The following is a 27,263-nucleotide window of genomic DNA, read 5'->3' as shown; positions in this document are numbered from 1 at the left end:
TGTGGCAAATAGAGCATGCCGCGGGTGAGGACGGGAGATTTCACGGTGCGGAATTCCGCGGTGGAATTCTGCACCGTGAGCCCTGAGCTATTAGGTTCAATAGAACCTAATAGCTGCGGGCAACGCAGCGGATTTTCGCCGCAAATTATGCGGCGGAAATCCGTTCGTGGGAAGGAGGCCTTAAGGTTGAAAGGCCTTTTTCATTAGCTTTGACCATGACTTTAGTATTACAACATTTTTTTAACTGTTGGGAAGTACTTTTCCTAAAGGTACCTTTACAAAATACTACTACTAGCCAAATAATCGCTCGAAAGAGCGAATTCAAATGATAGTTGTGCCGTGTAAATATGACCAATGACAGGTGACTAGTGATAAGTTGTTGTTTTTTTTTTAACTTACCAGTTGCTGGTTGATCAAAAGTCATCTGGTGAAAAGTCACTCACAGTCATTCATACTTGAATGACTTATAAGCAAATTTGCATGGATCTTCTTTCTACATACAACATCTCAAACAAACAATTGTTGTCTGTACGCTTTTTTGAAAATCTATCTGAATGATAATTAGTAATTATCATGAGTAATTATTAATTACTCAGTGTAAAAGGTACCTTAAGATTCCAGGTTAAACAAAAAATGTGTGTCTCTTATATTTGTTGAGTCTTCCTTAAGACTGAGCTTGATAAAGGTGGAACGACTGTAGCAGCCAAGATATTGTCTTGCATTTGGGTCAGTGTAAGAGCAATTAAAAGAAAAACTTTCCTTCTTGGTGCTGCTGATAAACCATATCTGGGCCGATCAGCTGGGTGATGATAAGAACTTCTATAGGACCCTGAAATAGGGACATCTTATACTATACAATTCAGCTAAATAAGCAGCATTTCATCATGGTGCTTTGCAGCAGAGCTTTGAATGACTAGCTATCTTACAATGCAAAAGGTTTTCCAATAGTTGCAATGGCCACTGGGGCAGCACCACAGCCCTTCTTATGTGTGCTCTACCTATGGTGGTCACTACGTCCCCTGGGCCCCTTAGACTGCCCTTGGACTGTGTTTACTTTCATTGTCATTTTGTAATACTTGTTCATATATATCTTGCAACTTAACAAGTTCACAATCCATGTAGACAGATAGAACTGTTTTCTATCCATTAAATGTTTTACTATTAAAACTTTATTTAAAGAGGTACGCAATATTGTATTGGGAGCATACAGTAATCCTACATTTCAAATGTATGGCTTTTTAAATTTTGCACAGGAGCTATAATTTAGAAGTAATAAAAACAATTACTTTGTCAGCATATCAATAGCAGCAGCTATCTGTCCAGACTAAAACTTTTATGTGTTGCATTCATTTGAATGTTACCAGTTTTGCGCTTGTCCTGCAGCATTTGTGTTTGGACTGCCAATATTTGTTAGGACAACATGTTCGGAGATTCTTGACACATTATCAAAGTTGCTGATCTGTGTAGTCAATGATTTTCTACTTCCAGTGCTGGCTCTTCCCCGAGTTAGATGCTCATCTTGATTATTGTTATCTTGAAGGCAACAGCATGAAAAGGCCGCTTTGAATTCTTCTCTAAATTTACCTAAAAAATATAAAATATTAAAAAAAGTTGCTTGGAAAACAAACAGGTTGCTATATGAAATGAATAACCACTTTATTAGAAACACCTGCCTTGTCACGATTGGGGCTTCCTTGTGCGGAAGTTAGACAAGTGACCTCAGAGTGCAACATAGTATCAAGTGAGCAAGTTTTCTGTGTATCAGTTTCAGTGTTAATCTACCTTGTAATGCAAACATTAAACAAGCTAACTGTCTTTGATTGAGGCATGTGAGGTTTAGAATTTGGAGCAAGCAACATAAATCAATGAGCACTTCCTGTTAACTGTTTAGAACTTGGCAATACCTCCTAGGTGGTGACAACTGCAAGGAGCTATTCTGTTGGCATAGAACAATATTTTTGTAGAATGATTTCAACATCTAGTGGAATCTATGCCATGACGAATTGCTGAAGTCCTCAAGGTTAAAAAATGTCCAATTTGCCGCTAGTGAATGTATCTAAAAAAGTGGCCATTCAGTGTTGAAATGAAGATCACTAAGTGTGTTAGGGGCATTGAAAGGCAGGAAAGTATTGGCAACAAATATGGCTTTTCTTAAAAGGGTTGTCTAAGATAATATTTGTTCTAAACGTAGGTAATGTTATCAAATTTAAAAAAAAGTTATTTTCACTGGTTCCCTATAGCTGTAGCTCTTGTTCTCCCCACTAGGTGTTATTTACATGGCTGCAGGTGTGCCAGATGCATATAGCTACATGACTGCTGTAGCCAATCACTGGCCTCAGTTGTCTTTTACCATATACATGTGACTATGTGCAGGAATCATATCACCATTGCAGCCATATAAACATACTCTATCAAGGAAGAGCTGAGTGGTAGTGCTGGAGCAGTGGGGAATCGAACCAGTGACTATACAGCTGCAATTAAAATTAATCAACCCGCAGATACCTAAGTAGTCCATGGCATCACTGGAATCATAGAACAATGGCTTTGTGGGCAGACAGCAGAGGAAACAGTAAGAAAGGTAAGTACGAGAGAGGCAGCTCCGAACACAGCGGTGCATCTCCTATGAGCTCATTACTTTACATAATGGGGTTCATAAGAAATGACAGAGTCCTTTTAATCTATCTTAATTTTTATTTTGAGAATAATGGAGAAAACGCAATTCCACTGCAGTTTTCATTTCTTCATTTTTGCTTCTTAAACCTAATCATAAATACATTTCATTTATTGGGAAATGTATGTTTGCATGTTATGAATTCCCATCACGGTGTAAGAAGCTATACATATTTCAGCTATGCCTTCTGTACAAAAATATTAGATGCCAGGCATGTTTATTTTAATATGCATTTGTATATATGCTAAAAAAAAGTCTTACACACATTATAAGATTTTATATTTTCGTTCATGTCACAGAACCTTCCCATGACTACTTCCTTGGTCATACACATTTATTTCATACATATAACAGATTTACACAATAACATTAAGTAGAAGCATGTAATGACTTATGGCTTGGCCGTCCAGTGCCAGATTCTACTTGAGGCTTGGGTAACAGAATTTCTATTTTTAATTATTACTATTAGCTACGTAATAGTATTGGTTATCTGGTTGTAACATTTATTATTCGCTTATAAAACAATGAGACTTTATGCACACCATTATCATGGTTAAAAGACTCTGCACTTTGCACTCCTTTGTTAATCAATGTATTTTGGAAATGAAGCTTTTTTATAATTGGTTTTCATTAAAAACTTCCAATTGTTCGATTTCTATGCTTATATTGTTTTCCAAAGCACAGCAGACTTGAGGACTGAAATCTTTGCAAATTCTATGGGTCAGGGTAAATTGTCTGGTTATTTCTCAGTTCCTACCCTAGTTTGCTCCTTTGTTGTGAACATGCATTTACTGCCTTTCCATTGAGCTATTACAGGGAGCTCTATGAAAGTGCCAGAGGATGGTGAGGATGAGAAGAGCAGAGAAAACTACTACTTCAGAAGGCTGTAATTCATTCCAGGTGAATTTTCTCTCTAATCAGCAGTGAGGGGTAACAGAGTAGCAGCTACCTAGACAGACAATGAGAGATAGCTGTGTAGTATTGTGTGGGTGTGTTTATACTACACAGTCTCTGAAAGGGGTGGGGAATCTGAGCTTCTTTTTATTTGTGTACATTCATGACAGATCAGCTGATTAGTGCTGGGAATGCCCTCCAGCCAGACACTTGAATGTAGGAAAACCTGGAAGCCAATTACGAGGCTTTCAAAGTGTATAAAAAAGAAAACTCAATGCAGAAAAAAACAAATAAGTGCATCATCTTTTTGTCTGAAGGGACTTAGTAAGATATGCGTGTATTGATTTTTTATACACAATGATTTCTATAGCCTTTAACTTCTTAATGCATTCCTCACAGCCATGACAGTTCATACCAAATCTTGACAGATCCCATTGATTTGTAATAGGGCTTGTCAGATAACAGGATTTCTGGCAGCAAGAATAGTGCTGAAGACTACAGAGCTGACAAAATGCAACAAAACTCCAATGGAACGGAGAAATAAGTGGCATGTGAACAGAACCTATTTATGGAAAGAGAATAAAACAGTAAAAAAATAGGAGAGAAAGGAATGTGCTACCTTGAAAATGGTGTTTTGTATTTTGCTTGTTTTTGAATTATGATATATGATGCACAAAACAATGACAGTAATGTGGTACCTTGTTAGGGCTCAGTCACACGGGCACCGATCCGCCCGTGTTCCTGCACGATAAGACAGCCGCATCGCGTGCGGACGGCTCTCTGCATGACCGGCTCCATTGCCGACCATGTGTTCTTTCTTCCGGCAGTGCGGAGAGTCGTCCGCACCGGCAGTGCAGTGGTCTGAATCGTGCATAAACACGGGCGGATCAGCGCCCGTGTGACTGAGTCCTCAGACTGTAAAATTTCTGCTCTGTAAAATGTAAAATACCTTATTTTAAAAAAAAGTGCATTTTACTAATAGGCAGTGCAAACGAAGATAGTCCTAAATCGTACTAGCTACATCAGAGCAATTCATTCTGGATGGTAAATCTGTCAAATTTAAGAAAAATGTCTTGTCTAAGTTCATACCACTGATTAGTAGGCTTTGTTTACACCAAAATGTAGATAAGATTTTGGCGCAATTAACAGCAATTTGTGATCAAGTTTAGGTCATGCCCGCTTTTTAAAGCAATGCCCCTTTTCAGATGATTCGGAAAAAGTGGCCAAAAGGGACAAAAAACACATAGCAAATGTGGCTCAAAGGACATGAGAGTTTTTTAATGCAATCTGCATCAGAAAAAGTGTCATTTTGAATAGCAAAACTGCCACAATATGTATCAAATGAAGGAGCATCTGGGATCTGTAAGTTTTCAATGATCATTTTTCTGGTTAGTAAAAAAAGGTATCACTCCTATAATATTTTTGAAGGAATTGTCCAGGAAGTGTCCAGGAATTGGAGTCAGAAAGGATTTTTTCCCCTAAAATGTGGAAAATTGGCCTATACCTCATTAGTTTTTTTGTGTGCTGCCTCTGGACCACTATTGGGGGCATTTTTTGGGGCCTTACATACTATGTTACTATGTCCAGGATTTTCAAAAACCTGGCTAAAAGTAGGAAATAGTATTAGAAAATAACCATTAAATATCTCTTAAATTTCCCAATTTCCTGCCGCTACAGTATATTCAATGATGCACATGATGTAATTGCTGCAGGACCAGTAGATACTACCAAAGAAGCAGCACTGGGTCATTGTGAGGCTTTAACCGGAAAGCAAAGGTTATTTATCTTTATATTATACCATTCCCTGCTCTCGGCCAAGTTTCTGAAAATCCCTGACAGTACTATCATATAGATAAAATGCTTGGTTTATACATATCCTACTTGCAAGGAGCACAAAGCTGCAGTAGTCTTATTTATTTATGCTTTAAGGAAGCTGTCCACTTTAAAAATCGCCTATTAAATCAATGACATTTTAGTTTTTCAATAATAATGATTATTCACAATTAATTGATAATACAGTCCAATGAAACATTTACAGAGGAAGTAATAAAAAACCTTTAAAGAAAACCAAAACTTACCACTAAGAAAATTGTAAATTATTGGATTAGCTGCACTATTAGCATACACCAACCAATGAGAAAATGTAAACCACGCATACACTGTTTCCCTGTCATTTGTCTGATCAAACATTCCAAAAACTCTGAAAACAAAATAGATGCAATTAAATTAAATATCGTAAACAATTCATTAAAATGATGCATCATAGCTAGCAGCAGCAGTAGCCAACTACTCAAAAAACATTTATTCAGTCATCAATTAAATTTATCACACCAAGTGACAATTGTCTGCTACATGATAACACCCGCTAGGATATATCGCGAGGAAGTAAGATGGCTTACGCCCTGCAAGTGTACGAATATTATCAAGCTCTCATTAAAGGGAACCTGTCAAGTCCTGTGAGCACCATAGCCTAGTCTATTGGCTCATAGGACATTGGCCGCTGAGTCTAGGAGAATGCTTCTTATACTTACCTGCCACCCTGTTCCTTCACTGTCTGCCCAGGAAGCGGCTGCTCAGTCCATGCACCAGACCATCGCTGTAGTCAGTGTACACACACAGAGATCATAGGTGCGCACACAGACTGCAGAGATGAGTCTGAGGGCTTCGACAGACAAGCGTGTAACGTAAATACACTCGTTCACACGGGCGGGGGAATCACTCTGTCCTGATTTAAAAACTAATTTGCGGGTGATCGCGGGTATGCGCTAAACACAGTGCATACCTGCACAGGCAAATGTGCGTGTTTGTGCCCCTCCCGTAGACCTCTATGAGCCTCTTTGGTGCACAAACACACACAAGGTATGGCTGGTCCAACTTTTTTTTTTGGTGCCTGTGAAAAAAATCAGGCATAAAAAAAGGAAGAATAAAACTGATTTCTATTCTCCACGTTATGCACATGGAAATTACCATTAATTACCAGAATTTATGTCCGTCTGTCGAGCCCCTCATATACAGAGCCAGCAGCAGCTTCTTATCCAGAGAGCACAGGAATTTGGAGACAGGTAAGTATTAAAAGCACAGCCTTATGGCTTACTCACACGAGTATGTTTGTGCACACATTGTGCAGAGAATAGAACCCATTTTTTGCAATTGGTTCACTTTCACTTTCGCTTTTGCACGCATTTTCCAACGGGCCCGGCAGTGCCGATAGCAACGATCCCTGGCAGCGCCAAAAGTACACTGAAAAGCACCGATAAGTGTGGTAGCACACTTTTCACAGCACAAAAAGTCATGCTATTGCGAGCCTTTCTGTGTATACACTTGTCTAAAGGAGCCCTTAAGGCTTTTTCAAACGGGCGTGTTTCTGTGCCTATTTGCGCATGCAAAATTTGTGCAATACGCAGAGGACAGAACTCATTGTTTTGAATGGGTTCATTCACATTCCCTGCCCTATTGATGTGCACATTTGCGCAACACAGATCCCATAGAAGTCTATGTGAGGTGCACATTACGCTATGCAATTCAGTAAAAATAAGAATATATTAATATATATAAATACATATATACTAGCATGTGCGGTACAATTTGCCAATATGTGCGCAAAAAAGCCTCGTACATAGTGCAAATACGTCCTGCTGAGGCATGCACAAAAACGCATATGCCCATCTGAAGGAGCCCTTAGACTCAGTGGCGACTGTCCTGTGAGCTCATAACCTACTTTATATTGCTCATAAGACCTGGCAGGTTCCCTTACATGGAGTATACATTTTGAGTTAGAATTAGAATAAAGTTAGCACTTTACCTTTTCAAGATATTAAGGATACTAATTGGTAAATAACATATTGCAAACACAAGTAGGACCACCATGAGCATGCGGGCGGTCTTCCTCCTAGCCCGGATCTGTTTTATCTCAGCAGCCACACCATTAACTCTCGGTTTTGGCGCTTGCTGTCCTTGCCCCTTGGATTGGATTGGGCATTGTAAGGGTTTCCACTTTCTTTGAACTATGGATGACGTTCCTGGAATCTGTCATGTAAGAAATTAAAGAGTTAAGTGTTATTGTTATAATAAATGAGTTAACTATAGGTACTTATTGTTTAACTAAAAGCTATATAAACACTATTTAGTCATATCATATGATTACTAACTCACATATTTATGTCTTGCATGTAAGAATGATGGGGGAAAATCAGCAAAATAGAAACATAAACTATGCTAATAAACAAGCCGTTATTTAGGCATACAAACTATTCTGACCGTAACACTTTCCAATCCAATTTGTATCCTGGTTTTCCTAGGGGGCTTACTCTTTTTCTCCCTTAATACAATGGCGCTATATGCTGGCCTAAGCCAGTACTGCATGAGGTGACACATTGGATAGGCTCCGACAGCAGAGAGGCTGGCAATATACAGTAAGGGAACCCCGACGGACGTCTTCCAACATCAGAGCTGTACAGCCTTAAATCATAATGTCTTCAGAGGTCAGACAGTGGATTGGAAAGGGTTAAGGAACAAGCCTTATTTTTCAAATCTGACATTTGTCACTTTATATGGTAATAACTGTTGAAAGTTTTTACTTTTCGATGTGCTTTCTGAGATAGTTTTTTGGACATATGGTACTTTATGTTAGTGGTAGATTTTCATTAATACATTTCGGGGGAGGTTTTTCATAAATGGCTTTGAAAACGTTGAACATTGTATGTTAAATTAGGTGCAAATACTTTCCTTCTCTGTGGTGTTGATGCTAGTAATACGCCTTCTAAGCATTGGAGTAGCTTGCAACTTTTTTAAAAAGTTGCATGTTATAAATCTGGTCTACCCATTGTACCACCTAAATAATGTCCACAAATTTAGACTAAACATAAAATGACCAGGCATAAGTAATAAAAATATTTTATTGGAAAGCATTGGTTCTAATAGATCCGTCTTGAAAACGCACCTATACATGCGTGAAAATGTGCTTGTCTGACTGAGCCCTTAGAATAAAAAAGTTACATTGTAGACCAAAATCTAGGCAAATGACCTTTCTAAATCTACCCCTTTGTCTTAATCAAAAAAAAATTACAATTGGGGGGCGGAGCCTGACCTCCGAGCGCGATGGCTGCCTAAGACCAGCGCTCCGTCAGTGAGACGTCCCTGCAGGGTCCTATCGCAGCTATTTTTAGCGATCATGCCGAAGACAGCTAAGGAGAGGAGCGGAGAACAGCTGGGCACCCCCCGGGCGCTGAAAAATCAAGTGGGGATGCAGCGCTTTCTAAAAGAACGGGACTCCCGGTCCCCGCGCTCCCTCCCCAAGATGGCGCCGATCCACGAGGCTGCAGACTCTGCTCAAAGTAAGGAGAGGGGAGGGGAGTCCTCATCGGACGAAGAGGATGACAGCGCTGTTATTTCTAAGGGCTTCATGAAGCAACTGCTAGCGGATGCCCTGCAGCCCTTGATCTCAGACCTTGCAGAGATTAAGGAGGATGTCAGACACTTGGGGCGCAGAGTTGAAGAACTGGAGGTGTCCTCCTCCTCCATCACAGCACATGCCAGTGCAGTAGTCCAAATTCTCAAAGAACAACATGAGCACCTTAATCGCGCCCTGATATCTCAAGAGGACTTGGAGAACAGAAACAGGCGTTGCAACGTCCGTATAAAAGGGCTCCCCGAATCGTTTGATGGAGAGTCCCTCCATAAGGTAGGAGCTGAAATTTTTGATTTGTTGCTGGGAACGGAGGGGACGCTGCATATGGGCATTGAACGCATCCACAGGGCTCTCAGGCCCCCCCCCCCCCCACTACAAACGACCCACCCAGGGACATTATCTGTAAAATGTTCTCACATCAAGACACAATTGCCATTTTAAACGCTGCAAGAGTGCATAACGGGTGGAAATATAAAGACCATGCCCTACAATTTTACCAAGACCTAGCGCCCTCTACACTCTATAAAAGGAGACTCTTGCGGCCACTTCTGGAAGCTTTGAGGGCCAAGAACCTGCGTTACTCCTGGCTGTTCCCTTTTGGACTGGGGGTCTCAGTGGGAGGTCGCAGGCTTACAATCAGATCCCCAGAGGATCTACATAAAGCTTGGCCCCGGCTGGATATCCCCCCTCTGGATCTGCCGTGCTGGCTCCCACTCCCGGGTTTTCCTAATCTGCCTAAACTCCCGCCGCCAGACGCCTGGCAACGGATCTCCAACTCAAAATCGCCTAAGGGGAAGAAGAAGAAGACAAAGGAGACCCCCAACAGTGGCGACACTTGAGGTGTCCGAACGACGCTGATTATGTTTATTCTTCTCCAGGCGACTTCGCGTAAGGCCTGGAACTACGTTTTCAAATTATTTGAAATAAGGACACTAAGGTTTATTCGTATTCTGAGCTTTGCTCTGTCCTTTATGCACCGTAAGAGTGTATAATAGGTATCCTCGTGGATTGTTGTCTCTAAGATTTGTTTTATCTTGTTATATTATCAAAGCTTTCGTAATGTTCTTGCTCCTCCAGGACCCAGCTTCGCTGGGACTCCACTCTCTAATCTCACTTTTGATCGCCTCTCTGGAGGGGACCCTGCGGGACACCTGGCGGTTCAGGCTGTCCTCATTTGATCGGCCCTTATCCTTATAAGGCCCGACCAATCCGCCTCACACCCCCTTCCTGTGTCTGTCTGTTTTTTTTCCCCTCCCCTCCTTTTTTTTTTTATTTTTTTTATTATTTCGGTCCCCTGCCGGTAGACGATTTAGTCTTCGCGGGTCTCCGAAGTTCTATCCTTAAGGAGAGAGCGTGCCCGCGCTCCCTCTTCTACACGCGGATAGTGTCCCCCGCTTTCCTTCTGTTCCTGTGTAGTCGTTCCTTCCCTTTCTCTCGCCCATCCTGAGACCTATCCCTCCCTACCCTTCAGCTGATCTCGTACACTAGCCAAGCAAACCCGTATACAGGAGAAGTAGGGGCCTTTCGCCAGGGCTTTCATTTGCATTTGGTAACTCTCTTTTCTCTCCTCACGTTCTCCAGAATTAAGAAGCAACGAGCTGTTACCGAGATGGGTGATTCTTTGAGATGGACCACTTTTAACGTCAAAGGGCTGAACTCCCCATCCAAAAGACATCACATCGCACTGCTGCTGAGACGGTATGGAACGAAAATTGCTTTTTTGCAGGAGACCCACTTCAGGGGAAATAGATGCTTATCCCTACCGGGAAAGCAATATGCGCAGGCTTTTCATAGCACGCACCCGACATCCGCCACCAGAGGAGTCTCTATACTCTTCCATCACTCCCTAGTCTTCACATGCGAAGCTCAACACTCAGACTTGGAGGGGAGGGCCCTCTTTTTGAGAGGCAAACTCCTTAACCAGAAAGTGACTATTGCAAACCTATATTCCCCTAACACAGGGCAGGTACCATGGCTGATAAGTCAGCTAGAAACTCTTAGGCAATTTGCCGAGGGGCCAATTCTCCTAGGAGGTGACCTAAATCTAACCCTTAACCCCATCTTGGATTCCTCTACCGGGAGGTCCCATATATCCCAAACCAAACTTAGAAGGCTTCACCGGGCCCTATCGGAATTGGAATTGGTCGACGTCTGGAGACTCTCCAACCCGACTACGAAGGATTTCACCTTCTACTCCCACGTTCACTTTTCCTTTCAGCGCCTTGATTATATTTTCATTTCATCGTCCCTATTAAAATCCTGCACCGGCACCAAAATCGACCCAATTCTGGTCTCAGACCATGCCCCACTTCACGTTAATTTGGATCTTTCCCCGCCTCCTCCCCGGGAATGGCGTTGGAAGCTAAATCCCTCACTTTTAGACTCAGAAGAGGATAAACAACAGCTAAATTCCCTTCTAGACGAGTTTTTCCATTTCAATAAGTCACAGGAGGTCTCAACCCCAACGATTTGGGAAGCCCATAAGGCCTATGCAAGGGGCCTTTTAATCGCTCTGAGCTCCAGGGTTAAAAAAAGATTACAAAAAAGCATAGACGACAAACTTCAGCAAATAACTAAGCTAGAACAAGCGGTTAAGAGCTCACACTGCAAGGCCTCATTGGACAAACTAACCTCCCTTAGGAAAGACCTGAAAGGGGACCTAGAATTGAGGTTTAACAAGAAACATCTTCACCTACAAAAAACTGTATATGTCCAAGGCAATAGGGGCAGCAAATGGACCTCCTCCCTTATCAAAAAAGCTCATAAAAGAAACCTCATCAGCTCAATAAAAACCAGCAATGGCTCCCAGGTAACTTCGTCCGCGGATATAGCCGCAGAGTTCCAAAGTTTTTACTCCCAACTATATAATATCCATCAACCCCTCTCCCCTGACGAGGGACAAGCTGCCCTTACAAGAGTACAAAATTTCCTGACCGGGTTAGGTCTTCCTAGTTTGGACGAGGAGGCGGGTGAGGCCCTAACGGGAACCGTCTCCTCTCAGGAGATAGAGGACCTCTTGACCTCTTCCCCGTCGGGCAAAAGCCCAGGCCCAGACGGTCTTCCGGCCACGTATTATAAGGCTTTCAAATCTTGCCTGATCCCCCAACTAACAGAATTATTCAATTCCCTCCTTAGCGGAGAATCTCTCCCCAAACAAGCGCAGGAAGCGCACATTACGCTGATCCACAAAGATAATAAAGATCCAGAGGCCTGCGGAAGTTACAGGCCTATATCCCTTATCAATTTCGACGTTAAGCTCTGGGCGAAACTTCTCGCAAAAAGGCTAGAAAAATATATCCCATCACTTATTAACAGGGAGCAGACTGGCTTTGTCAGGGGCAGAGAGGGTAAAGACAGCTGCTTCCGGCTTCTCCATGCAATATGGCATGCCCAATCGCTAAACACTCCACTGGCTCTAGTAAGCTCGGACGCCGAAAAAGCCTTTGATCGAGTGAATTGGCTATACATGCGCGCGGTTCTCTCCCATTTTAAAATACCCTCGGCCTTTGTCACCGCCATCTTCTCTTTATACACCGCACCATACGCTAGGCTTAAGATAAATGACACCCTCTCACCGCCCTTTAATATTAGTAATGGAACCCGACAGGGATGTCCCCTATCCCCTTCGTTATTTATTCTCGCCCTAGAGCCGTTCCTCCAAAGGATCCGACTGGATCCCAGTATACAGGGGCTAAGGGTGGGACGGGAAACCCTCTCGTTGGCTGCCTATGCAGACGATATTGTCTTTCTAGTCACGAACCCCGAGGAGGGACTGCCTCGCCTTATTACCCTCTTAGAGGATTTCGGGGTCATCTCGAACTTTAAAATAAATTACTCTAAGTCAAAAGTTTTGAACGTGTCGATCCCAACCAATAGGTCTCGAGCTCTGATAACAAACTCCCCCTTTTCGTGGACTAACACAGATATTGACTTTCTGGGCATACTGCTCACAAAAAAAGTAGAAGGCCTGTTCGCGGCCAATTTTTCCCCTCTCCTGTCTAAGCTGAAGAATATCTTAAGATCTTATGACCTCCCCTTCCTTTCGTGGTTGGGGAGAAAAAACATCTTGCAGTCCTATGTGATCCCATTAGTCTTGTATAAAGTGCGACTCCTCCCGATACATATCCCCAACTCTTTCTTTAAGTCCCTGCATTCGATCATACTGAACTATATTTGGAGAGGTAAGAGACCCAGATTAGCCCACAGTCTGCTAGTGAGGGGGAGGTTGGATGGGGGGATCGACTTACCTAATCCACGAGATTTATATCTGTCCACCCAATTAGGGTACTGGATGGAGTTGGCGCTTCCCTCTAAGGACCATTTGGTTCAGGAGCTTGCGCTAGCCTCATATGGACCCGCGCTCCTTCAAGACTTATGGTTCCCTGCGCAGATTTTAAGGAAACATAAGAAGGTCTGCCCTCTCGTTAGGGGAGCCCTGGAGACCTGGCAGAAGCTAGGAGACAGGTTGGCGCCACCCCCATCTCCTCTCACCCCCCTAAATACCCTTCATAGGATAGTCGGGATACAGTTAGACCCCTGCTCTGCTGACTGTTGGCAGCTCCTCTCGGACAAAAAAATAAGTGACATTCAGTCGAGGGCTCACATGCCTCCTCCAAATGTACTTCAAGATCTACTGCCCTGCCATAATCTTCCCTTTCTAACGTCAGTGCACATGACAGAAGTCATTAGAAAGTTCCTGACCCATCACAAGTCGTCTAGGCCTCTAACTAGTTTTGAGAAATTCATGACTAACGATACAGCCTCTAAGAGGAAATTGTCTGCCATTCGGAAACAGTTTATTTCCCCTCTACATAATACCAAGCCAGCGTTCGTCACCTCCTGGGAGAAGGAGCTTAAGATCTCTCTTTCAGAGAGGGATATTAGAGTCATACTGAAGAATTCTTTTGGCGCCTCGCCCTGTGTCACTGCACAAGAGTCACATTACAAATTATTATCTCGCTGGTATAGGACCCCTCAGTGGCTCTCAGATCACAAATTATCTTCTCAGGACTCCTGCTGGAGATGTGAAGCCGCAACCGGCTCGTACCTTCACCTGTGGTGGGAGTGCCCGGTACTGACGCCCTTCTGGAGGGATGTCGGGGGCGTGTTGAGCAGACTTGCCCCGGGGTTGGTCCTTTCCCCTGAGGTGGTCATCCTGTGGAAGCCTTCATCCACCTTCCACCCGCAGAAGCACAAACTTATAGCACTGTTATTGGATGTTGCAAAGTCTCTCGTCCCTCTCCTCTGGCGCCGCGGGGACCCTCCCTCCCTTGACATGTGGAGAGCGAAGGTAGACCTCCTCTCAAACCTGGAGGAACTATCCAGCTACTCCAGGGGATCCCATGAGGATTTCCTAAAAACCTGGAGTCCATGGCGCTCTATAAGGGAAACTCTGTCGGAGGGGTCGGGCGGTCGCCCGGAGGGGCGGGGGGAGAGTTGAGCACCTCGCCGTCTCTCCTCTGTCTGGGATGGGGGAGTGAGGCCCTTGCCTGGTCCGGTAGGGGGGGAGATTCTCCCCTCCACATGTATGGTACATCTCTTTACAGATCCTCCATCTCCGGGCCCTTGCCCTTGACGGATCCGTTCTCTGCTGGCTGGGTATTTGCCTACACAAAGAAGAAGTCTAGGTACGAGATTAAGCCCCCCCTTTCCCCCCCACCCTCACTTCCCCCCCCCCCTTTTTTCTTCTGTGAGTCATTCCCCTTCTGTTCTTACCCCCCCAACATTTAGGTTTGTTTTAAATGTTTAAGGGTGAATCCTGGGAGGGACCGCCACCCCTGAAGCAGGATCACCCTCCCTTGGTGGCTTGCCCACACTGTTGTTATTAAATGTCTCTGTTTTTCATATGGTTGCATTTTCCATTGCTCATTCTGGGTTCGCTTCCGGATTGCCTATGTAACCACCTACTCTAGCTCCGGAGACATTTCAGTTGTGTCTGTTTATTATTTGTTTGTAAGATATTCAAAAATCAATAAAAATTTGAATTAAAAAAAAAAAAAAAAATTACAATTTACTGAAAATTGCTAATTTTTCTAAATTTTCAGTAAATTGTAAGTTTTTCTACTTGTAAACCAGATAGTCACACACTACAAAATAATTAATAATTAACATTTCCCATAGGCCTATTTTATACTGCAATCATTTTTAAGTGTTATTTTATTTTTGTAGGACTCTACAAAGTATGTAAGTTTAGCAGTAGAGATGAGCGAGCACCAAAATGCTCGGGTGCTCGTTACTCGAGTCGAACTTTCAGTGATGCTCGAGAGTTTGTTTTGAGTAACGAACCCCATTGAAGTCAATGGGCGACTCGAGCATTTTTGTATGACTGGTGCTCCGCTAAGGTTTTCATTTGTGAAAATCTTAGCAAATCACCAAAGTCATGTAAAAAACACAGAAATGGATAGGGCAGGCGAGGAGCAACATGCAGGGCTGCATTTCGGGCTCCGAGGTCTCACTATTAAGCCACAATAGTGGCAAGAGTGAGACCCCCCCCCCCTCGCACTGTCAGCATAACGATCGTTCTCCTCTGCCGCAGAGAAGAACGATGTTAGCCCATTGAATTCAATGGAGCCGGCAATACAGACATGCTGCATTGAAAGCAATGGGCTGCCGGCGAGCGCGGGATGAATTTTCGGGAAGGGCTTAAAAATATAAGCCCTTACCTGAAAAAAAAAGATTTTAGTGTAAAAAAAGAATAAAAATGCAGGCATTCTCTTCAATGGAGCCGCTGCTGCTGCCGGCGACTCCATTGAAGACAATGGTCCGCTGGCACACCTGAATTCTTTTTCAGGGAAGGACTTTACATATAAGCCATTCCCTGGAAATGAATTAAAAGTGATTTAAAAAACAAAAAAAATACATACTCACCTCCCTTCAGCTGCCGGGGCACAGCCGCGTGTTCTCCTGCTGTCCCCTGCACTGTGGTGCTGAACTGCTGTCATTCAGCTGAGAGCTGCGCTGAGCCAATCAGAGGCAACACTCACTCACACCCCCTTCACACCCACTGCAGGCCAGCCGCGCTGAGCTCCGTCTGCCGGGACAAGGTGAGTATATATATATATATATTTTACTTTTACACATTTTGGATGAATTGCAGGGAAGCGCTTATATCTTTAAGCCCTTCCCGACAATTCATCCCGCGATCGCCAGCAGCCCATTGCTTTCAATGGAGCCGGCTGTATTGCCGGCTCCATTGAATTCAATGGGCTAACATCGTTCTGCCGGGACAAGGTGAATATATATTTTTTTTATTTTTACACATTTCAGGATGAATTGCAGGAAAGGGCTTATATATTTAAGCCCTTCCCGACAATTCATCCCGCGATCGCCGGCAGCTAGAGATGAGCGAACGTACTCAGTAAAGCACTACTCGTCCGAGTAATGTGCTTTATCCGAGTACCTCCCCGCTCGTCCTGAAAGATTCGGGGAGCACCGCTGCTGACAGGTGAGTTGCGGCGGGGAGCAGGGGAGAGCGGGCGGGAGAGGAGAGAGAGATCTCCCCTCCGTTCCTCCCCGCTCTCCCCTGCAGCTCCCCACTCCGCGGCGCTCCCCGAATCTTTCAGGACGAGCGGGGAGATACTCGGATAAAGCACATTACTCGGACGAGTAGTGCTTTACCGAGTACGTTCGCTCATCTCTACCGGCAGCCCATTGCTTTCAATGGAGCCGGCTGTATTGCCGGCTCCATTGAATTCAATGGTCAGTGCTCGTTTAATCGATACGAGTACCGCCTGGTGCTCATCTCGAGTAACGAGCATCTCGAGCACCCTAATACTCGAACGAGCATCAAGCTCGGACGAGTATGCTCGCTCATCTCTATTTAGCAGTAATTTTTCACATTTACTAGCAAATTTCAAAAGCTGATTTTTTTTTAAGAACCAATTCAGTTCTGACATGGATGTTAAAATCTAGAGATGAGCGAGCATACTTGCCAAACTACTCGAGCGAGTAGTGCCTTATTGGAGTACCTGCGCACTCGTCTCTAAAGATTCGGCTGCCGGCAGGGGAGAGCGGGGAGGAATGGAGGGCAGATCTCTCTCTCACTCTCTCCCCCCCCCCCCCGCTCCCCCCTGCTCACTCCCGCAACTCACCCGCGCCGGGAGCCGAATCTTTAGAGACGAGCGGGCAGGTACTCGAATAAGGCACTACTCGCTCGAGTAGTTTGCCTTAGCGAGTACGCTCGCTCATCTCTATTAAAATCCTATTTATTTAAAACTTTATTTTTCTATAACACAGCAGGAGTTAGCAGAAAAGCAAAACTCAAAATTTATTACCCCTATTCTGCAGTTTTAATAAATGCCCCATATGTGGATGTGTACTGCTGTTTGGGCACACGGCCGGGCTCAGAGGGGAAGGAGCGATATTTTGCTTTTAGAATACACATGTTGCTGCCATGGTTTTCAGATGCCATGTTGTGTTTGCAGTTCCTGAGGTAGCAGTACATTTTTCTGACACCCAAGAAGTGACCCCATTTTATAAACTAGACCCCTCAAGGAATTCATTGAGGGGCGTTAGTGAGTGTTTTGTGAATTTTAATTTAAAAAATAAAAACTCAAATTTTTCCAGCACTATGCACATTTTAGCTCCGGATGTTTAATTTTTTCCAGGGGCAATAGGACAAAAAGCACCCCACAATTTGTTAACTAATTTCTCCGGAGCAAGGAAATGCCCCATATGTGGATATAAACTATGCTTCTCTTAATACATCCCAGAATTGTCTTTGCCTTTTTTGGCTGCTGCATCACATTGCTCAGTCTATGATCTATTAGTATACCCCAGTCTTTTCACGTGCTGCTGCTTAGCCCAATTCCTCCCATTGTGTATGTGCTTTTTTCATTTTTCTTGCCCAGATGTAGGACTTTGCATTTCTCCTTGTTAAATACCATTCTGTTAGCCCCTGTCCACTGTTCATGCTTGTCCAGATGTTTTTGAAATTTTTTTCTATCTCTTTCATCTACCCTGTTAGTCATCCCTCCTAGTTTTGTGTAGTCGGCAAACTTGATCACTTTCCCCTCTATTCCCGCCTCTAGATCATTTATAAAAATGTTGAAAAACACTGGGCTTAGGCCAGAGCCTTTTGGTACCCCACTTAAAACATTCTTCCACTTGGATGTGTAGTTATTTATGACCACTTTTTGAGTACGATCACTCAGGCAGTTGTGAATCCACCTAACAGTTGCTTTGTCAATGCCATATTTGGTCACTTTTTTCAATAAGGATGGTATGAGATACTTTGTCAAATGCTTTACTAAAGTCTAGACGTACTATACCTACTACATTTCCCTGATCAACCCAGTTGGTGATTCTGTCATTGAAAGAAATTACATTTGTCTGGCATGACCTTATTTGTTACAAACTCATGATGGCTCTGTTTAATTACTCTATTCTCATCTAAGTACTTGCATACATGCTAGTATAAAATTCAGGATCACAGGCTGGTAGTTTTCTGGGTCCATGTTTTCCCCTTTTTTGAAGATAGGGACAACATTTGCCCTTCTCCAATCTTCTGGGACTTCTCCTGTTCTCCAGGAATTTTAAAAAGATTATGGCAAGTGGTTCAGCAATTACCTTTGCTGCTTCCTTTAGTATCCTAGGATGTAATTCATCTAGACTTGAATACTTGAATTCATATAGGTTAGCTAAGTGTTCCCTCACCATCTCTCTGCTTATAGATAGCCTCTATTCTTTTATTTCCTCAATAGTACATTGAGGATCAGCTGATGTTACATTTACTTTCTGAGAGAAAATAAATACAAAATAGGAATTTAAACGTTTGGCCTTCTCAACAACATTTTTAACCAATTCATCTTTAGATATGCCCCCCCCTTGCCCCCCCCCCCCCCTTATGGGAGGTTTCAGAAGGGAAATAATGGCACATGGCATTATGTATAAGCTGTGAGGAGTATATATTCATAAAATAATGGTTCTAGGCTACATGAGCACACGGCAGGGCTCAGATAGGGAGGAGTGGCATGAGGCTTTATGTATGACCTGTGGGGAGTACATCAGGGTAAAACATAAAACAGTGGTTCAATGCAATAATATAATTAAAAATTCCAGCGATGTATGGAATAATTTTAAACAATTGTTTAAGCACAGATTGGGTTGCGTGGGGCATGTTTCACAATGATAAATTGTGTCCTTCCTTATCCCTTGTTTGAAACAAACTCTGCATCTTTTTTTAATCCTTCCCTTTTTTCCAGTGGAGGAAATTTCACTAGCAAAGTATTGCACTGGTAGTATATACATGTGGCCTTAGAAGTACTGGAAGCAAGGCCACACATATATAGTACTAGAGCAATACTTCGCAATACTTGGATACCTTCCTTGAATCCTCCTGGGATTCAGGGAAGGTTCCGCTCTGGCCTGCATATCAATATAGCCCATAGGCATTATACAGTGCCACCTATATGAAGTGCACAGTTTTTTAACACTGCACCCTTATTTTCCATATGGCAATATATGGACCAAATACTTGATCAAATAGGTCAACCCTTCCCATGTACCTATTGTAGTCAAGCATGCAGTCTGGCTTAGGAGTTTCTGTACTGGTACCTCATACTGGGCAGCCGGTACTGCTATGGCCGTGTATTGTGCTCAATATAAGGACATCCTTCTTGTCCCTATACTTGACACACAATACCTTTTCTCTGTATAGTGCCCTGCTCTCACCCCTTTCTGAGAATTTACCCAAGCAGTGACTCAGGGAGGCTTTATTTTTCTAAGAGTACCACATGCCACAGTTTTTCTGGAAGTGAGGCTCTAGAATACCGGAAGACTGGTATAAAATGTATCCAGGTAGATTGTGGGAACCCTGGTGCAGTAGTGGGATGGACCAATTTCTATACAATTTTTCCTGTAACTCATAGGGAGGAGGGGCATTCTGGGGCCTAAATTCTGGTGTCCTTCCCTTCATAAACCTGGAACTGATGTACTCTTGCATAGCTTGTACATTTTCACGCCATACTGTGCCCTCTTACTGGGCAGGTACTGGCGGAATCCAAGCCTTCTTTGAAATGTACCAGGGGCTCATCTACAGAAATGTTTTTCTCAAGGGTATACACCTGGGCAAACCGAACATTAAAATGCTGTATTATTGACTTGATTTTATATAAGCAATCATAATTCGGGTCATCACTGGGTGGGCATTGTGTATTGCCATTATAATGCAAGAGTTTTATGATAGCTTCCAAACGCATCCTTCACATAGCCATGTGGAATTTTGGGTTTTGGGTTTTGCCATTATAGAGTCAAATATGGAATTTTTCCCCCAAATGGGCTAAATTGGCTTCTACCTCATTGATTTTTTTTTTGCCTTCGTCTGAATCAACAAGGGGAGTGGGGTGGAAACAGGCTTTAACTAGATGGACATTGTCTTCTTTCAGCCTAACATACTATGTTACTATGTCCATTATCGAGAACACCCTAATGCTCGGCTTCTTTATTAGCCCCATACATAATACAATTCCCCCGAAATTTTGTGATTTGTTATACATCCACAAGGGTCCACTTGCGGAGTTTGGCAAGAGTGGAGTTTTCTCTGATAAAATTCTGAGCATATAAATTGGTTTGAGTAACAATGTGGGTAATAAAATCATCATAATACACTACTTAAAACAATCCGCTACTCTGAGACCTGTTGTATAAAATTGTATCCCTGAGTTCCCAGTATAATCTGGGGTCTTACATTTTCTGTAGCAATCCACTGAGCAACAGATGAATTGAGGTCCTCAATTCAGGTCCTTGGATGCCTTCTTGGTGGTATAGGGGACTCAGACTCACTTGATGACGAAGCAGATAATGTCAGAAAAGTGGGGTCATCTTTAGAGATGAGCGAGCACACTCGTCCGAGCTTGATGCTCGTTCGAGCATTAGGGTACTCGAGATGCTCGTTACCTGAGACGAACACCATGCGGTACTCGAGTCAATTGCATTTCCTTCCCTGCATGTTTAGCGCCATTTTCTAGCCAATAGACATGCAGAGAAGGCATTACCACTTCCTGCTGTGACGTGCCAGCCCTATCCCAACTCACAGTAGTGAGTGGCTGGGCCGATCAAGTGACCGCCGAGTACTTAAATTGGGCTCGCCTCAGATGCATGCAGGCAGAGGTTAGGGAAAGTGCTGCTGCTGATTTAGGGAAAGTGTTAGAGTAGTATCCAGTCTTCAAGAACCCCAACGGTCCTTCTTAAGGCTACTCACTCTTCATAGTGTGCATTACTGTTGTGGCTGGCTGGGAGCAGTAGTGCACCAATTTTTTTTTTAAGCATCTCGTGCTGTGCAGGCCATTTCAGCTATAGCGTTCTCAGTCTGCAGTGTATTATGCAGAGTTTAGGGAAAGAGTTGCTTATATAGGGAAAGTGTTAGAGTAGGATCCTGTCATCAAGAAACCCAACGGTCCTTCTTAGGGCTAAATCTGACAGTGTGCATTATAGTTGTGGCTTGCTGGGAGTAGTAGCGTTCTCAGCCTGAAGTGCCGTACAACCATCTCTCTAACATTTCCTAGCCTACTGCAAGCAACTTCATTTATACCATTCTGTGTCTACAGTGCATACCACAAAGTGTAGGGACACAGCCACTTCTATAGGGAAAGTTATACACTATAGAGTCCTGATCCTCCATGCAAGAACCCCAATGCTCCCTCTTAGGGCTACATCTGACCGTGTACATTATAGTTGTGGCTTGCTGGTAGTAGTGCATCAATGTTTGTATTACGCATCAAGGCCAGTTCCCAGCCTTTCAGTAATAGTGTTCTCAGCCTGCAGTGCCATACAACCAGCTCTCACCGTGAAACTGCACTCTAACATTTCCTAGCCTACTGCAAGCGACTTCATTTATACCATTCTGTGTCTACAGTGCATACCACAGAGTGTACGGACACAGCCACTTCTCTAGGGAAAGTTATACACTATATAGTCCAGATCCTCCGTGCAAGAACCCCAACGCTCCTTCTTAGAGCTATATCTCACCGTGTGCATTATAGTTGTGGCTTGCTGGGAGTAGCAGTGCATCAAATTTTGTATTACGCATCTAGGGCCTAGGCCTTTTCCCAGCCTTTCAGTAATAGCGTTCTCAGCCTGAAGTGCCATACAACCAGCTCTCACCATGAAATTGCTCTATAATATTTTCTAGCCTATGGCAAAGTATTTCAGTTATACCGTTCTGTGTCTGCAGTGCATTAAACAGAGGTCTCACCGCTAAACAGTACTGTAATATTTCCTGGGCCACTGCAAAGTATTTCAGCTCTGCCGCTGTGCAGAGCATCTCACAATACACTTTCCTTGGTGGGGTTGAGATAGCCGCAGTTACCAGCATTATCCACTGGCTTTAGAGTCTTCTCCCACTCCATACACCCTCTATTATCTACAGGTCTCTGGAAGGGTAAATTACCCCTAGGTATCAGCGCAAGACAGCGGGTTAATTTTTTTAAGTCACAGCATAGAGCCTCTTCTATCTACAAGTCTCTGTGTGCGGTGAATTAAGCCACAGTTGTCAGTGCTGTACGGTGGGGTAATTTATTTGGGCCCTGCTTCATATCACAATTTACAGGTCTGCGTGGTAGATCTTTATTACAAACAGAGCAGTGCGAGCAGGTCCTGTCGTGGATGGCAGAAAACGCCTCTGTATCGACCACCAAGTCTTCTACGCAGTCCACTACTCGCGGCCTAGGGACTGCAACTCTAAATCCTCTGGCTGCTGCTCCTCCTTCCTCCTAGCCTCCTCACTCCATGGAAATGACATATTCTGAGCAGGCAGACTCCCAGGAACTGTTTTCGGGTCCCTGCCATGAGTGGGAACAAATGGTTCCTCTCCCACCTGAGGAGTTTGTCGTGACCGATGCCCAACCTTTGGAAAGTTCCGGGAGTCTGGGTGATGAGGCTGGGGACCTCCGGCAACTGTCTCAAGAGCTTTTTGTGGATGAGGATGATGAGACACAGTTGTCTGTCACTGAGGTAGTAGTAAGGGCAGTAAGTCCGAGGGAGGAGCGCACAGAGGATTCGGGGGTAGAGCAGCTGGACGATGCGTTGACTGACCCCACCTGGTTTGCTAAGCCAACTGAGGACAGGGCTTCAGAGGGGGAGGCAAGTGCAGCAGCAGGACAGGTTGAAAGAGGCAGTGGAGTGGCCAGGGGTAGAGGCAGGGCCAGAGCGAAGAATCCCCCAACTGTTTCTCAAAGCGCCCCCTCGCGGCAAGCCTCCGTGCAGAGGGCTAGGTGTGGATGTTTTTTAGTGAGAGCACGGACGACCGATGAACAATGGTGTGCAACCTGTGTCACACCAAGATCAGTTGGGAGCCACCACTACCAGCCTCACCACCAGCATGCTCAGGCATATGATGGCCAAGCACCCCACAAGGTGAGACGAAGACCATTCACTGCCTCCGCCCCTGTGCCCCAACCTGCCACACAGACTCAATCCCCCTCCCAGGACACAGGCACGAGCGCCTCCCGGCCTGCACCCACACCCTCACCTCCACTGTTTTCCACTCCATCCAGCAATGTCTCTCAGTGCAGCGTTTAGCTGTCGCTAACAGAAGCGTTGGAGCAAAAGCGCAAATATTGTGCCCTCACCAACACGGTTACTGGGAAGGTCCACTTAACCAGGGACACGTGGACAAGTACTGGCGGGCAGGGCAACTATATCTTCCTGACGGCATATTGGGTGAACTTGGTGGAGGCCGGGACCGAATCAGAGCCTGGGACCGCTCACGTCCTACCCACACCCAGAATAGCGGGTCCTACCTCGGTGCTGGTATCTGCGGCATTTTATGCCACCTCCTCCAAACCCTCCCCCTCCTCCTCTGCCACCTCTATCTCTCAATTAAGAAGTGTGAGCACGTCGCCAGCAGTCGGTAGCACACGGCACGGCAGCACAGTGATGGACAAGCGTCAGCAAGCTGTGCTGAAACTAATCAGCTTAGGTGACAAGAGGCACATGGCCACTGAGCTGCTGCAGAGTCTGACAGAGCAGACCAACCTCTGGCTTTTGCCGCTGAGCCTCAAACCGGGCATGGTCATGTGTGACAACGACCGTAACCTGGTTGTGGCTCTGCAGCTCAGCAGCCTCACACATGTGCCATGCCTGGCCCACGTCTTCAATCTGGTGGTTCAGCGGTTTCTGAAAAACTACCCCCACTTGTCTGACCTGCTCGGCAAGGTGCGCCGCGTCTGCGCACATGTCCGCAAGTCCACCACGGACGCTGCCACCCAGAGGACATTGCAATGTCAGTTTGAGCTGCCAGAGCACCGACTGTTGTGCGACGTGCCCACACACTGGAATACTATGCTGCACAGGTTGGCCAGGTTGTACGAGCAGTGTACAGCAATAGTGGAATACCAGCTGCAACATGGACGGCGGAGTGGTAGTCAGTCTCCGCAATTCTTTACTGAGGAGTGGGCATGGATGGCAGATATCTGCCAGGCCTTCAGAAACTTTGAGGAGTTTACCCAGATGGTAAGCAGTGATGCGGCAATCATTATTGTTACCATCCCGCTGCTTTGCCTGCTGAGAAGTTCGCTGCTAAGCATAAAGGCCGATGCTTTGTGGTTGGAACAGGAGACAGGGGATGACAGTATGTCGCTTGATAGCCAGACCACCCTCATGTCTATATCTCAGCGCATTTTGGAGGAGGAGGAGGAGGGGGAGGGGAAGGAGCAGGAGGAGTAGGGGAAGAGACAGCTGGCCACACTGCAGAGGGTACCCATGCTGCTTGACTCTCATCTGTTCAGCATGTATGGGCTGAAGAGGAGGAGGAGGAAGAGGGGGAGGATCCTGAAAGTCATCTTCCTAGTGAGGACAGCAATGTGTTGCGCACTGGTACCCTGACACACATGGCTGACTTCATGTTAGGCTGCCTTTCCATTGACCCTCGCGTTAGACGCATTTTGGCCAGCACGGATTACTGGGTGTACACCTTTCTTGACCCACGGTATAAGGAGAACCTTTCCACTCTCATTCCTGAAGAGGAAAGGGGTACGAGAGTGATGCAATACCACAGGGCCCTGGTGGAAAAAGTGATGCTCAAGTTCCCATCTGACAGCGCTAGTGGCAGAAGACAAAGTTCAGAGGGCCAAGTAGCAGGAAAGGAGTGGGGATCAGGAAGCATGTCCAGCGCAGGCAGGGGAACATTCTCCAAGGCCTTTGGCAGCTTTATGGCTCCCCAGCAAGACTGTATCACCACTCCCCAGTCAAGGCTGAGTCAGAGGGAGCACTGTAAAGGGAGGGAGCACTGTGAGGGAGTACATAGCCAATTGTACCACCGTCCTCCGTGATGCCTCTGCTCAATACAATTATTGGGTGTCAAAGCTGGACACGTGGCACGAACTTGCGCTGTACGTCCTGGAGGTTCTGGCCTGCCCTGCCGCTAGCATTTTGTCAGAGAGGGTGTTTAGTGCAGCTGGGGGAATTATCATGGATAAGCGTTCCCGCCTGTCAACTGGCAGTGCCGACATGCTTACATTCATAAAGATGAACAAAGGCTGGATTTCGCCAGACTTCTCTTCTCCACCAGCGGAAAGCAGCAGAACCTAATGATTCTTTTCGCTGCAACAGGAGAAAAATGCATCCTCTATCACCACAAAAAAAGGGGAATTAGCTTTGTCAATCACTCTCGGATATAAATACTCCTCCTACTCCTTCTCCTAAAACAGCAGGTCATCACGCTGAACTGCCAACATTTCTGCGGCCCAAAAGGCTCTGTTTAAAAATGTTTTACAATTTTTCAACGTTTCAAAAGTATTGATACTTTAACAGACACCATTTTTTTTCACTGGACCGTCGCCAGTGAGCTATATCTTTAAAAAATGTTTATGGGTTTCACCTGCCCTCCCAGTTGAGCAATTTTTCAGTGGTACACTTGTACTCTTGGTGCACCACTTTTTCTGGCCCTCGCCTATACTGTTATCTAACTAAGTTTTCCGGCCTTCGCCTACACTCTTGGCAACCAACTTTTTTCAGGGGTTTGCCTATACCCTTGGTGCACCAATGTTTCAAGGGTTCGCCTACACTCTTGCTACAAAAATGTTACAGGGGTCTGCCTATACTTTGGCTACTGAAATGTTACTGGGGTCTGCCTATACCTTTGCAGCAGAAATGTTACTGGGGTCTGCCTATACTTTTGCTACAGAAATGTTACTGGGGTCCGCCTATGCAGTTTCTACTGAATGGTTTGAGGGGTTCGCCTACACTCTTGCTACAGAAATGTTACTGTGGTCTGCCTATACTTTTGTTACAGAAGTGTTACAGGGGTCTGCCTATACCTTTGCTACAGAAATGTTACTGGGGTCTGCCTATACTCTTGCTACAGAAATGTTACTGGGGTCCGCCTATACTCTTGCTACAGAAATATTACAGGGGTCTGCCTATACTTTTGCTACAGAAATGTTACTGAGGTCCGCCAATGCAGTTTTTACTGAATGGTTTGAGGGGTTCGCCTATACTTTTGCTACAGAAATGTTACTGGGGGCTGCTTATGCTGTGGGTGCACAAAGACTTCCCATAGCGGTGTTTTACCGGTCTGACACAAATACACTGACTGACTAGGGTAGAAATGTGGGCCGAGGTCCTTGGCGGGGTGAAACCCTGCCTCAGGCGAGCCCAAGGAACTCAAAGACTTTCCATTGCGGTGTTGAGCTATCTGAAACCTACACAGAATGAATTGTGTGGAGACACATGGATTTCCCATTGCTATGTAACTCGCGACACCTTGGGTCACACAAGGTGGAAGCTGGGACCAAGCCTGACCCTGGGCCCGCTCACGTGCTTCCCACACAGAGTATTGCTGCATCGTGGAGATGTGTAGGTGTGCTGGCACCTGAGTCCCCTTTATGATCACGTTTGTGGCTCCTGACAATTTTGTGATGGAGGTGGCATGGATTGGAATGATGATCGTACGTCAATTTATCACCAATTCTCAACAGCATTGTGGGCTATCGCCCACACTTTCAAGGAGGGTCGCTGCCAGGCCCTGCCAATCCTCTGCAGTGTGTGTCTCCGGTTCCTCCTCATCCAGTACGCACTTTTAAATAGACATGAGGGTGGTGTGGCTATGAAGCAAGCGTGTGGCATAAGGGCAGCTGAACACTGCGCAGGGAAACGTTAGTGTGTGCTGTGGACGCAGCGTTGTGCGGGGGGGGGAAGAGGGGGTAGGACAGCAATGCCAGCATGTAACCCAGGAGAAGAGGCAGTGGTGTCACCCGCAGGCAGTAATTGTTAACGGTTGCAGGTAGTGTGGTGCTTAGCTAAGATGTGCCAGCATGTGTGCCTTGCTAATGAGGTTTTGTCTGAAGTAAATTG

At 44.9% G+C, this 27,263-nt stretch overlaps 1 protein-coding gene across 1 annotated transcript in view; it reads right to left on the bottom strand.

Moving 5' to 3' along the window:
• Positions 1-1,357: 1,357 nt before the first annotated feature.
• Positions 1,358-27,263, bottom strand: part of HCRTR2 (hypocretin receptor 2) — an 81,751-nt gene continuing 55,845 nt past the window's right edge. The window contains exons 5-7 of the mRNA XM_066609161.1: positions 7,368-7,591; positions 5,644-5,765; positions 1,358-1,584 (exon numbers count right to left, since the gene is read on the bottom strand). Coding sequence (XP_066465258.1) covers positions 1,358-1,584; positions 5,644-5,765; positions 7,368-7,591 — 573 coding nt within the window. The remainder of the gene's footprint in view (positions 1,585-5,643; positions 5,766-7,367; positions 7,592-27,263) is intronic.

The sequence above is a fragment of the Eleutherodactylus coqui genome, chromosome 1 (genome assembly GCF_035609145.1).
Source record: "Eleutherodactylus coqui strain aEleCoq1 chromosome 1, aEleCoq1.hap1, whole genome shotgun sequence".
NCBI lineage: Eukaryota > Metazoa > Chordata > Amphibia > Anura > Eleutherodactylidae > Eleutherodactylus > Eleutherodactylus coqui.
The sequence above is the reverse complement of the archived record's forward strand: the minus strand, read 5'-3'. Positions and strand labels throughout refer to the sequence as shown.